Source organism: Camellia sinensis, chromosome 11 (genome assembly GCF_055761805.1).
Source record: "Camellia sinensis isolate YWXY chromosome 11, ASM5576180v1, whole genome shotgun sequence".
Classification (NCBI taxonomy): Eukaryota; Viridiplantae; Streptophyta; class Magnoliopsida; order Ericales; family Theaceae; genus Camellia; species Camellia sinensis.
Window position 1 is genome coordinate 110,070,417 of NC_138971.1, and position 14,208 is coordinate 110,084,624.

General features: G+C 36.3%; 1 protein-coding gene across 1 annotated transcript in view; it reads right to left on the reverse strand.

The window, feature by feature from the left end:
• Nucleotides 1–517: 517 nt before the first annotated feature.
• The window catches only part of LOC114272880 (serine/threonine-protein phosphatase 7 long form homolog), a 53,659-nt gene continuing 39,968 nt past the window's right edge, over nucleotides 518–14,208 (reverse strand). The window contains exons 5-11 of the mRNA XM_082894474.1: nucleotides 3,673–3,807; nucleotides 2,057–2,928; nucleotides 1,876–1,966; nucleotides 1,685–1,777; nucleotides 1,264–1,509; nucleotides 1,070–1,173; nucleotides 518–981 (exon numbers count right to left, since the gene is read on the reverse strand). Coding sequence (XP_082750600.1) covers nucleotides 741–981; nucleotides 1,070–1,173; nucleotides 1,264–1,509; nucleotides 1,685–1,777; nucleotides 1,876–1,966; nucleotides 2,057–2,928; nucleotides 3,673–3,708 — 1,683 coding nt within the window. The 5' untranslated portion in view covers nucleotides 3,709–3,807 and the 3' untranslated portion in view covers nucleotides 518–740. The remainder of the gene's footprint in view (nucleotides 982–1,069; nucleotides 1,174–1,263; nucleotides 1,510–1,684; nucleotides 1,778–1,875; nucleotides 1,967–2,056; nucleotides 2,929–3,672; nucleotides 3,808–14,208) is intronic.

Genomic DNA, 14,208 nt, shown 5'->3' on the forward strand with positions numbered 1-14,208 from the left:
TTTACTTTTATGCAGAGTAAAATTTTACTTTCAGATTCTTCTGGTAACATTTTACTCTTATTTCAGAGTAAAATTTTACTTTTATGCAGAGTAAAATTTTACTTTTAGATACAGAGTGCAATAATTTACTCATCTTTCAAAATATAAAGTAAAATTTTACTTTTAGATACAGAGTGCAATAATTTACTCATCTTTCAAAATATAAAGAGTAAAAGTTTACTTCATTTCAGAGTAAAATTTTACTTCATTTGAAAGTAAAATTTTGCTTTATTTCAGAAAATATGTTAGTCCCCTTAGAAAAACATTTCCAACTTGCACCAAAATCCACAACACACAAACTCCCCTGATGATCATCATGCAATCTTTGTGCAAAAAAAATCTAACAACACAACTACATATGTCATCAACATTCATTCCCACTCAAAACAACATTCATAGCAACATTCATTTCACTTACATTCCCAGTCAAAACAAAATTCATAGCAACATTCATTCCAACATTCATAGCAACATTCAGTGAAAAAATTTAAGCCTCTACCTGTATCATTGTATTCTATCCATAACAACATTCATTCCCAGTCAAAACAAAATATCCTTGTATAATAATCACCAAACTATAGTAAAATTTACTAGAACAATAGACATAGCATCTACTATCTAATACTCTTTTAGTATTCTTTCACTTACAATTACTTTTTCACCGTTCTTTCATTTACAAAAACCGAAATTACAAAAATCATTCACAGTAGTTCCCCAGAACTTGTCCACATTGTCATCCTTGAGGTCTTAGCTCTTGCCCATTTTTTTTTTTTTTTGAGGTTGAACTGTTCCTCAGTCCATGCTTTTGGATAATCATTCAAAAATTGATGCACTATTGACGCTCGGAAATTGTTAATTTCATCCTCTTCCATAGAATTTGCAATAGGCTCATCTCTTATGATTTGGCACATGATATAACATACAATAATTCCACAATCAACACTGTTCAATAAAAATCAATATCTTGTTAGATTTAGTCAAATTTGAAAACTACCAATTCAAGCATGTAATAATAGCGTGAAATACTTACGATGTTGGGCGTTGTTGTGGACTATCTTTCACCGAAACCAAGTTTGCAAACTTTCTTCTACCTCTCTTCGTTTTGTTGGCCAACTTGCTATCCACATATGTTATCTAACATCATTGCATAATTGTTTGGTCACGATTAAATTCAAGAATAAAACACAACAAAAAATTACTGTTAATATGATGCAAAGCACTTACAATCTTTTTTGCATCCTTAAGGTAAGGATCTTCTCTGTTGTCTCTTGACCTTAAAGAATTGTAATGTCTCCACTCATCAAGTTCAGTGTCAAATACAAGAAGTGTCCAGTGGTAGGATTTTTCTTCCTTTTTGTTCCCATTGGAATTCATGCAAAAATGAAGGTATCTATATCCACTCAAATCTTGTTGAAGGACTTTATTAATTAAATGATTTCTCAGCTCCCCATAACCCCATTTCACTAAAGACTGCATTTAATCATATAAGAGTGTCATGTCTCAAGTTGTGTTAGTGACACACTGTATGAGTTGTCAATCTTTGGCAAACCAAATAGTAAAAATTAACTCCAAAATACAGTACAATGTTACACTAAACCATAGTAAAAATTCATCAATTCAAACTAAATACAGATTGATGGCTTACCCAACAAAGGCTTGAGAAAAAGAATGATTTATTCTTTTCTAGCTTCTTGACTTGTTGCTCAATCTGAAGCATTTCTATGAAGCTGTCAATGACCTACAAAAACAAAAACCAATTAAATATATGTTAATAAAATAAACTATTTTTAGTTATTAAAGTGAACACTAGTCATTGAAACTTGTATGGCCACTTACATTATTTGCAGTATCACCATCTCTCAGAATTGCATCCACATCATGCAATGTAACATATACTCCATTTCCTGTGCCGGACCATATGATTGCACTAGTCATAAGGTAAAAAAAATGTTGATTAACACATTGCAGTTTGATAACAGTAAAAATCTGTTGTTTGACAAAATTAAAATGGTCTTACTCTGTGGTTTCCAAATTGTAAATCTTGTTCAGTAGACACTTATCATTCTCATCAAGCAATTTGCATATTGCAGCCTTATCTGGAAACAAAACCCTTTCAACTGGCTTTGCTTGGCTTAGAGACAAGTTGTCAACACAAATCACTTCTTTTGACATCACTTCAATTGCTTGTTTTGTGGTCTTTTTTTTCTTTACCTCTCTTGGCTCACATTCAAAATCAAACATCTCTTTTTTCTTCCTCGCCTTGATTTTGATTTTCCTGACCATGGATGTTTGCAATGGCTCTACGACTATAGGTGATTCTTTCAATGTACTTTGAATCCCAATGTTTTGCTCTTGTTCTACTTCTTCAGCATATGACATTTCTTTAGAAGCAAAACCTTGGGTAGCCGCATGAACTGCATTTTCTTCAATCTGCTCAACCAACTGTTTATTTTCAGATTCGAGTACTTCAATCTCCTTTCTCAGTTTCTCCATTTCTTTCTCTGTGTTGCTCATCTTTTCCATTGTTTCTTTTGTTTTTGCCTCTTGATCCTCTTCTATTTTTTGCATTGTTTCCCTCATTTTCTTCAGTTCTTCAACCAACGCCATATTCTCACTTTTCAGCCTTTTGTTTTCCTTTTGAAGATCAATGAAGTCCTTCAAAGGTTGATCATCTCCTAAAGCTTCAGCTACATGATCTTCATCTTCTTCAGTCTCCAAATTTTCCTCCATGTCCAATGCATCTTCTTTAGTCTCCAAATTTTTCTCCATGTCCAATGCATCTTCTTCAGTCTCCAAATTTTCCTCTATTTCCAATGCATCTTCTTCATCATCATTGCAAATAAGGGTCATTTCTTCTCTGGAAATGGGCTTCAGTTCATTGTGATTTACCTGCATTTGAAAAATAGAAAAAGAAAAGAAGCCAGCAATTAAGCAAACTTTAACCACCAAAGTAAAATTTTACTCTGTTTCAAAGTAAAAGTTTACTCTGATTGTAAGTAAACTTTTACTCTAATTTTAAGTAAACATTTACTCTGTTCAAGAGTAAGTAAAAGTTTACTCTGACGGTAAGTAAAAGTTTACTCTGATTTAAAGTAAACTTTTACTTTGATTTAAAGTAAACATTTACTCTGTTCAAGAGTAAGTAAAATTTTACTCTGACTGTAAGTAAAATTTTACTCTGACTGCAAGTAAAAGTTTACTCTGATTTCAAGTAAAAGTTTACTCTGATTTAAACTTTTACTCTGTTAAAGAGTAAGTAAAATTTTACTCTGACTGCAAGTAAAAGTTTACTCTGATTTCAAGTAAAAGTTTACTCTGATTTAAACTTTTACTCTGTTAAAGAGTAAGTAAAATTTTACTCTGATTGTAAGTAAACTTTTACTCTGATTTAAAGTAAACTTTTACTCTCTTCAAGAGTAAGTAAAATTTTACTCTGTTTCAAAGTAAAAGTTTACTCTAATTGTAAGTAAAATTTTACTCAGTTCAAGAGTAAGTAAAATTTTACTATGTTTCAAAGTAAAAGTTTACTCTGACTGTAAGTAAACTTTTACTCTGTTCAAGAGTAAGATTTTATTATGTAAGTATAATTTTAAACAAAGTGAACCAGTAAGGCTGAGTTTGGAAAGATGATACCTCTTCAGGCTTTAGTGTTTGCAATGACCTCTTCATTAGCTTTTTCCTCAATGTTGATAAGTCCCATCGAATGAGCCTTGGACACAAATTTTTTCCTTGAGGTTGAATGAGGGTAGTATGCTCGCATAACCAGTACTATAAAATAAAAAATCAAAATTAGTTAATTCTCTAAAGATACATTGCATAATATTTAAAGTAGTTCAATTTACTTATCAAAAGAAGAAGTACACATCCAGTGACATTTTCAGGACTTCCTAATGAAGAATGGATTGAAGTAGTCAACGTGGATGCAACTGCAGTCGACCATGCATACGAATTCATCATTTCCAAATCTTCTACAAGGGTGACAAAGGCCCATCCAATTGTTAGACCAGTTGTTGGTAATAGCAAAGTCGCCACAACAAATAGACACATTATTCGTGCAACATCCTTAACATCAACTCTCGTTGTGCCTTCCAGCGCATTTCCTAATGCCTCTCGCAAACTCTTTACAAATATTCTTGACATATTACGAAACCTTCTCTGCACAAAAGGTGATTCTTGTTTCTTCCCATATGACACATCTACTTTTTTCATTCCCGATTTTATCCCAAAAATCAAAGTAACATGACTGTCCCATATGTCACATGTTTTTCCTCCAAGCTTAAATCCCTTTGCATGAAAGTCATAAGATTTGATCACATCCATGACATTATCATCAACTTTCTTGAACTTCTTTAACACCACATCATTTTTCTTCCGAAAACATTTAAACAACATCCCAAAAGGTGTTCTCTCAAGGGCAGTAATGTGTCTTTTAGTGAACCTCGTGTCTTGCATTATGTTTATCAATGAAACAATATTTAACCTATATTGTTTCATATAGTTCTCCCTCTCCCGTATTCCATGTACAATATTCAACTTCGAAGGACTTTTTTCACTACTTTTGCTCTTTTTTTTAGGGACTTTCATCTTTTGTATAACCGTTGGTGGAACTTCAAAATCATCATCATCATCATCACCAAATTTGCTTCTTCTAACAACCATTTTCAAACACTAAAAAGTTTCCCTATATCAACAGTGTAACATTTTACTATAAACAACAATGTGACAAAACAAATAAACACTAAACAAAATGCACAAGCATTGTAATGAGACAGTAAAATTTTACTCTGTTTGGCAGTAAAACTTTACTTTTATTGAAAGTAAAATTTTACTCTGGTTGGAAGTAAAATTTTACTCTGAAAAATTCATGAAGCAAGTGAATTCGAAAGCATTGAAATTGCAAGACCAAAACACTACAGAAATCAAAGCGTAATGCGCAAAGGCTAGAGTTAAAGTAAAATTTTACTCTCATTATAAACAAGTGAATCTGAAAGTAAAACTTTAATTTTATTGAAAGTAAAATTTTACTATGATTGGACGTAAAATTTTACTCTGATTGGAAGTAAAATTTTACTCTGAAAAATTTATGAATCAAGTGAATTTGAAAGCATTGAAATTGCAGGACCAAAACACTACAGAAATCAAAGCGTAATGAGCAAAGGCTAGAGTTAAAGTAAAATTTTACTCTGTAATGAGTAAAATTTTACTCATTATAAACAAGTGAATCTGAAAGTAAAATTTTACTCTGAAAAATTCATGAAGCAAGTCAATTTGAAAGCATTGAAATTGCAGGACCAAAACACTACAGAAATCAAAGCGTAATGAGCAAAGGCTAGCGTTAAATTAAAATTTTACTCTGTATTAAGTAAAATTCTACTCTCATTATAAATAAGTGAATTTGAAAGCATTGAAATGCCAGGACCAAAACACTACAGAAATCAAAGCGTAAGAGCAAAGGCTAGAGTTAAAGTAAAATTTTACTCTGTAATAAGTAAAATATACTCTCATTATAAGCAAGTGAATTTGAAAGCATTGAAATGCTAGGACCAAAACACTACAGAAATCAAAGGGCAATGAGCAAAAGGCTATAGTCAAAGTAAAATTTTGCTCTGTAATAATTAAAATTTTACTCTCAGTATAAGCAAGTGAATTTGAAAGCATTGAAATGGCAGGACCAAAACACTACATAAATCAAAGCGTAACGAACAAATGATAGATTTAAAGTAAAATTTTACTCTGTAATAAGTAAAATTTTACTCTCATTATAAGTAAAATTTTACTCTGGTTGGAAGTAAAATTTTACTCTGAAAAATTCATGAAGCAAGTGAATTTCAAAGCATTGAAATTGCAGGACCAAAACACTACAGAAATCAAAACGTAATGAGGAAAGGCTAGAGTTAAAGTAAAATTTTACTCTGTTCAAAATTTTTAAACCTTAACATTCTCACATGATTTAGTAATTTAAAGTATTCTAAGATAATGATAAAATTTTTAGAACAGATGATCCTTAGTCCAACCAAAAATCCCAAATTCTACTCACCCAACGTAATCTCATACACCACTCCCAAAATGAAAACAAACCCACGCAGACTTCATAATATGGAAAACCTAGCAGAAAGAGGAAAAAATCACCTGTAAAATGTGTGTCCAAGAGAGAGAGTAATGCGTAATGCCGAGTTTGATTCGAGCCCAAGCGACGAAAGCGACGAACCTGTAACCTTGCTAGGGTTTCAATCGACGAAAATGTAACGAAGTAGCTCCAGAGAGCCAGAGTGAGACTCAGAGAAGGGTTACAATCGTTGCTAGGGATTTCGAATGATGATATTCAGAGGAGAGGAGGGTTTTCAATCGATGAAACAGAGGGAAGGGAGAGAAACGGTGTAATTGTTTCATATTTCCCCCCTTATATATGGATAGACATTTCAGTCAATTCATGCTATTTTTTTAATTGAGGGCTTTTGGGGCCATTGTTTTCATCCGTGGGCTTGAGACAAAATAGGCCTCATGGAAGGGGCTTCTCACCAAAAAACCCAAAAAAAAAAAAAAATAAGCTACAAACTCACAAATTCCAGCTAGTAGCACCAATAACATAGCAATAACAAAGTTATTGAACCAAAGTAAGTAACACCCCATTTTTGACCGTCCTCAAAACTTGGACGTCACCGTTTGAACCTTAGTTGCACGAAGCAGGAGCGGGGGCGGGAGCGGGAGCGGGGAAGTGTGAGTCAATAGAAGTTTCTTAAGTTGGGAGCGCCTCGGGGAGCGGTAATATACAAATATATATATATGTTTTAATACACATTAAAATTTTTTTTTATAAATATTTTTTTAATACATATTAATTATTTTCTTTATTAATTATATTTTTTAAATAATGTGTTAAAATATATTAAAATAAATAAAAAAATTAAAATTGGAGAGGGGTGAGATAGACAAAAATTATATTATTTATTAGATTTATTATATGTATTATATATATATATATATATATATTTTATTAGACACAAATATGTTAATATAATTTATTAGATATATATTTTATATAATAAATTAGATATATATATTTTATATATAACCAATTATATTGTTATAGGTTGAAAACGGGAGGGACAGAGACGCATGACAAGAGAGAGAGAGAGAGAGAGAGAGAGAGAGGAAGGAAGGCAAATCGAAGGCGACGACATGGCGACGCAAATCGAAGGCAGATCGGAGGAGCTAACGAGTCTCTACGGCAGATCGGAAGGCAGATCGAAGGCGAGTGACTGAGATCGAAGGCAGATCGAAGGCAAACGCACCAGGTTTCTCTCTCTCTCTCTCTCCCCTTTACGATCCCATCTTCATTTGATTCGCGTTTCTCTCTCCACAGAAACGCGATTTTTACGCGTTTCTTTCTAGGAAGCGCGGAATCGCGATTCTGAGTAAGAATCGCGGCCTGTTTGCGCGAATCCTGTAACTAAGGTTTGAACACTAGGCGATCATCCATGTTCGTGTTCGTCTTGAGTTCTCGGAGGTCTCGGCTACGCGCCTTGCCTCAAGACCTTTCGACTTGCCTGTTTTGTGTTTGGTTTTGCGCCAAACACTTGTGTTTTGCTTCTGAGAGGCAGGGAATGGCTTGTTGGCCATCCCCACACCTCACCGGCCATGGCTTGAGGCCACCGGTTGTGTTTTGTTGCCATCGGCCAAATGTTTGGCCGATCGGCACTCTGTTTGGTTGGTCGACCATTTATTTGGTCAATTTGTCATTTTTGGCGGGCCGATCACTGTGCATCTGCTTTTGGCAGATATTTTGTGCCAGCTGTGATAGTTGGCACCCACTTTGCACCCCCTCCATACACGTGTATGGAGGGATTTCACTCTTGCTTAGCTTGTTTTGTAAGCTTTGCAAGAGTGATCCTCTATAAAGGGAGGTCTCCTCCTCCCTCCTTGAAGGTTACAAAAAAGAGTTCCAGAGGTTTGAATTAGGGTTAGGTCTTGTGTATCTATCTATCTCTATATCTCCCTCTCTTTTGCTCTTTGTGTGTGTTCAAAGGTGTTTTGTTCTCAGTTTTGTACTAGGACACCTAGTATCACACCTTACCTTCGTTGCTGAGGAGCCAAAGGGGTGTTCTTGAAGTTCTTGAGTGGATTCAAGCTTGAAGAAGCAGCTGGAGCTCGGTTCTTGAAAGGGGTCTTCAAGGGTAAGAACTTTGCTCTTTGTTCCCCATTTTTGCATAGGCTTTTAGCCATCCTTGCATCTATTTTTAAGCTTCACTTATATAAAAGTTCTGATTTTAAGTGCTTAAAATAGTTGTTTAAGGTTGTTTTGGTGTAATAGATGCAAGGAGCCTTAAGCTTCGGGCTTGCTTAGGTTGTGTGCCTAACAAACATTGCTTGTGCTTATGCTCATATTGCATACTTAGCTCGCATGCTTAGGTTGCATTTGGCATGCATGCCTTGCCTCTTGAATTGATTATGACAGAGGTTGGGCCTTATGTGTTTGTGTGCATTACATTTGACATCAAAATGCACAACTTGACTTATTTGGCCGCCACGCATTGAAATGCGCGATTGGTGGTCCGAGGGTCAAGGACCATCCTCCTTTGAGTCATAAACATGATAAAGAGGATGTTGGTGTACACATTTGCTTAAAATACATTGCCATGCCATGTTTGCCCTCTGTTGCTGTCAAAACAGGATTCTGCAGGAATGGATGGCCGGTCGACTGCCTAAAGTGCCGACCGACCAATAATATTTGGCCGAGAGCTGAATATTTGGTCGATGACCAATTCCCTATGGTCGGTGGTGTTCACCCTTAGCCGGTGACATCCCACAACCCTCAGGGAGTGATGCTGAAGCATTCTTGGGATTTGTGTAAGTCTCAGAGGAGAAAAGCAGGGAAAACAGAGGCAGCTTGTGCATAGCGGCGGATTTCCGAGCGAAGCCAATCTGAGCATGCGTGCATCCCTCTTCCCGAGGCCTTTTACTGCTTTCAGTAGCTTAATTGATTCGTTAATTGGTTAAGAGTTGTATAAATTAATTAATTAGCTTGTAAGTTAATTAATTTGTATTATTCATTCGGTCCCTCCGAGCGAGGGCGAATTTGTAATAAGTGTGGGTGCGTGTGTGCATGTCTTCCAACCCCCACTTCTTTCTCCCTTTTACTTACCTGCTTTTGATGGTTAGTATTAGGCCATATTTAATTTAGCATCCTTATGCTATGCATGCGTGCATCCATTCATTTGTATTGCATGCACCGGGCTCGGCGCATCATACTAACTGCATTGTATTTCAAATCTAACTTGAATACGTGTTACTTATTACATTTCACATGCCACTCTTAGATTAGCCGACCTATTCTAGATTGCATTTTGTATGCGATGCATTGGCCATTTAACATGGACTTGGATCATACATTTAATTGCTAACATGTTCATTGTTTTGCTTAGAGTACACTGTAAGTGTTTTATGCTTTAGCATCTCGCATGAATGTGAATGTTAACATGGCATCATGCTTATCATGTGGCTATATGCTTATGTGATATATCTGTCTAAATGCCTGTGGGTGAAGGTTGGATTGTTTGAGTTGGAACAACGCGTTGAAATCCATGTTTTAGCCTACTTGCGAGTAGCAAATTTCAAACCAATTTCTAAACAAACGGATATGCGATGCTTTGTTCCAAATTAGGCGATCTAGTCTATATTTTTGTGTCGTGCGTATCACATAGTAAGATTAGCTAATTAATCGGAATAAGAACGCATAATGTTTTCAAAACTAGATATCATGGTCAGTAGAGGCCAATCTTTGATCGGGCGAGAGGGGATGCTCATAGCTGACCTTCCCCAATCGTACCTAAGTTCCCGAGCCGAGGCAACTTTGGTGATGACGGACACGTGGCCTTAGGCAAATGAGTCAGGGTTTCCTAAATTCCTCCATAAAAATATTTAAGTGGCGACTCTGTATCTGGCAAAACAGTCCATGTCTGGCACTTCTTTCTAAAAAAAAATCTATTTTCAAAAACGATATTTGTCGGATTTAGACTTTTTGGTGATTTATCAATCTCACATTGCACATTGTGAGATCAGATTAAGAACCGTGACAATTTGAATCCGAACTGTAGTAAACCCACAAACGAACAGAACGGGGGAGATTCATCCTCCCGGGGCGTTCGGGGGGACGTCTACAGTAAGTAACAAAAAATCTTAGAGCGGACACATTGTAATAAAGTATCAAGTCTATTATGACCAATATCTAAAAGTCAAAGAATCACCACACTTTAATAAAGTCCCCTAAAGTTACAAAGATTCCATTAAAGTTGAAAACACAAGGTATCAAAGATCGGCAACATTGTTATGTAAGAAAAGTAGTATGATCCAATTTTTTTCCAAGGGTTTGTCATTTGGGAGGCAATAGCGACAAAAAAAGACACCGGGGTGGAATAAAGTAAGTCGAAACCCCTCACAAGCTTTAGTTGAAGCTTTATCCAGCAAAAAAAAGAGCCAAAAATAATTTAAAAAATCAAATCCAGGTCCGACGGTTTGCAAGTTGACCCACAATAATGCTTGGAGGACTAATCGTGCGCATTTGCGATTCCATCGATTTGGCGAATGATTCGACGATAAAGCATGGTTATCAAAATCGCAATCCGGATAGTATAATTATACGATCCTACTATCCTAAATTGTCAAAACAATCCAAATCTATGTAGGATCGGTGTTATAGTACGATCATATGGGATCATATAGAATCAAAGATAGGATTGCTGGATTTATGATTTTTTTAACTTTTTTTAAAAGAAAATTAGTGATAAATCCATATTCCCACCCCTATAAGTCATCAAGGACAAGGGTGGTTATACTGAGGACATAAGAACATTTGTTGGCCAAAGGGACATTAACAGATTTAGTTCCATAAATACCACCTATCTATTCCAAAAAAAAAAAAAAAAAAAAAAAATTAACCTATCTATTCAATTGTTTATTTTTATCTGTTCAATTTTTTATCTATTTGTCAAAATTGTTTTAATATTTTTAATTTATCTATTGAAATTCACCAAGCTTATTTTTCCTATTTGTTGAAATTCACCAAGCCTCTTTCCCTTATCTTTAGAATTTTTACTCCTCTTTTGACGGCCGTTTTTGAACCAAATCTAAGCTAGGATTGATGTTGTGCTTGGTTAAACGACGAAATGTAGAAGAAATGTTAGAGCAAGAACAAAGAGAGAGAGAGAGTTGTTCTTGCCCAACCAGTAATTGCCCAAATCCGAACTTTTCCATCTATTGAACCACTGAGGAAGTGATTATCATCCATAGGATTAAAATTGACCACATGTCACTACATGACACAAGAATATGAAGAAAAAACTAATTAATTACTATGTAAAATAATAAGTAATTTCATGAAACCTTGCGTGATCCAGTAATCAGAACTATCTAAGGCCCCGTTTGTTTTGGGTTATAGAGGAGGGGATCGGATTAAGATGGAGGTTTCGACTACTAAAATCCTTTTTGTTTGCAAAGTCGAGCTCAAGATTAATAGTCCCCTGGGACTATGAAAGGCCTCACTTGAGGGGGATTAGTAGTGAGCTTGGGGGGTTGGTATTGCAAAAATAAGTTGTCGGTATTAGAAGGTAAATTACCATTTTGGCCTATCATTGTTTTCTGTTGTATGTACATCAACTTGAAAACAAATATGCTTATGTTTCCCACTTTTTTTTACAGGCCATTTCAATGTATTGAAAATAATTTTCATAGGAAGTTTATTGATTGTTTCTATAAAATAAAAGGAGAAAAAAAAAATCAAAAACAATATATTAAAATAATATAGTATAATAATATATTCTTACCAAAAAAAATAGTATATTAAAATAATATAGTACCAAAACAAATAATATGTTTATAAAATATAATTTTTAATATTAAAATATATCAAAAACATTAAGGGTATTAGGGAATTTCATATAATTAATCCCATCACAAAACAAACATAAATTCTTGCTAGTCCGATGATCATCAAACAAACACAATTTTTCTTAATGTCCTCACTAAAAATCCTTGAACTAATAATTTCCTCACTAACAATTCTCACAGTAACTGTGACGCCCGAATCTACACTATAGGTTGCAGTCAAGGGAGAGTCACTAAGGCCAAGTTTGGCATGATTGAAAAAAGACAAAAAGTCAAAAAGTCACTATCCTATTTAAGTCACATCATCTTATTTAAGTCACATCACTTCTCTAACACATCACTTCAAACCTAATCCAAACCCAACCCACATTTCATAAAAAGTCAAAAAGTGCACTTATTTAGTCTTCCCAAACTAGACCTAATGAGTCCTATGGTCAATAGTAAGATCCCAAATCGCCGAAGGAGTCAAATTAGCCTCCTTTCTAAGTCCGACTTTCTTAGGCAGCGCACAACCCTTTTGACAGATCTTAAAAGGTATTGACACAAGGTCTCACAAACAACGATAAGGTTCATACATATAGAATATAAGTACATAACAACCACGAATATCCTTAATTTTAAAAGCTTGTTCCATTACATTACATCCCAAAAAGAAAATTTAAATCTTCATATGAGTCTTACAAAATATCAAAAGGAATTTCTAACTTTCCTGAGATAGCCAAAAGTCTTCGAAGGTTTCAGGCTCGTCGTCTCCACCTATAAGCTCCTCTTCGGCACCTGGCATGATGCGCCGTGAACTTTGAATGCCCAATAAACACACACACACCCCGTCCCTTTTTTCCCAGTCCAAAACACAATTACAAGTATAATATCAAGTAGTAAAGCATGATACTCAACTAAATAAATAAAGGGTTATAAGTTAGGTGTTAGTAAACTAGAAATCCCCCAAAGAGATTTCGTCCTCCTAACCACAAGAATCGGACGCGGATTATTCAGTATGCCCCATCTTTTGCTGTTTTGTTGCAGAACTAACCTCGGATGCCTACCCCAACGGTTATATACCGCGTAGCGCCAACCGCAGGGCCTCAAAAGAGACGGTAATAATGGGTCTTGCCCAAATCCCTCCTCAAACCAAACCACCTAGGGTCCGAATACAACCGCTCCGTTCAAGGGTTCCGAAAACCACTTGCACAAGACTTTAGCTTCCAAATAGGAAACGCATTCCAACAATCCATACATCACATATTATCATCTTTCCATTACTCAAAAGATCGAAAACCCAATACCATGCTGTAGACACCCCATTTTTGACCGACCTTAAGACTCAGACGTCACCGATTGAGCGCTTGGTGATGTTGCATAATGTGCTTGTTCAGAAGCTTCAGAGTTGCGGCCGTGAGCCCTGCCTCCGGATTTCCGAACCCTCTTTTGTGCCTTGTCTCGGTTTGCGAACCAGACTCGGTTTTCTCTGTTTCTTTTCCTGAGGGAAGGGAGAGGTCCCGTAGACCATCTCTCAATGTCCGTAGGCTACATTTGGTGGCCGGAGGCCATTTTGCCCATTTCGGAGTCCGGTTCCCGATTTTCGGAGCCGTCAGGCCGTGTGCCTCGGTTCGGGACCGCTTAACCATCTCCTATTGCTTCGATTTTTTTTTTGCATACATCTTATTTCATCCATTTTGAGGGACACTGGGGGCTGAGAAACCCACTTCGAGGTCGAATACCATTTTCGGTGCTTAACGGCCCATTTCCGGGACCCCGAACTGCATGTTTTGGCTCCGGAACATTCGTTTTGCAACGGTTTTCGCTCATTTTTGGCAGGTACCTCTGTTTTATCACAGGGAAGGTCACTGAAGGGTGAGAGGCCAGCAATTGTTGCAGCAACCAGTTATTTCTCTTCCGGAGCCTCCCGGCGCCCGTTTTTCGCACTTCCGGGCTAATGTTGAATACCTTAGAGCTAGTGTTGCCAACTTTCAACCACATATCTGTGATCTACACATCTGGGAGGCCACTAAAAGTTGGTGGCCGGCCATTAAGGTCACCTGACCCTTTTGACCCCTTTCTTCCGGGCTAATGTTGAACCCCTGGGCCTTTTTTCTTGAACTTTGAACCACATATCTGTGATGTACACACCTGAGAGGCCCCTAAAAGTTCATGGCCGGCCAGTAAGTCAACTTGACCCTTTTGACCCCCTCTTTCTGAGCCATTGTTGAACCCCTTGGGCCCACTTTCTTGGAATTTCAATTACATGGTTGTGTTGTACACACATAGGGCTACCTCCCCAATATCTGG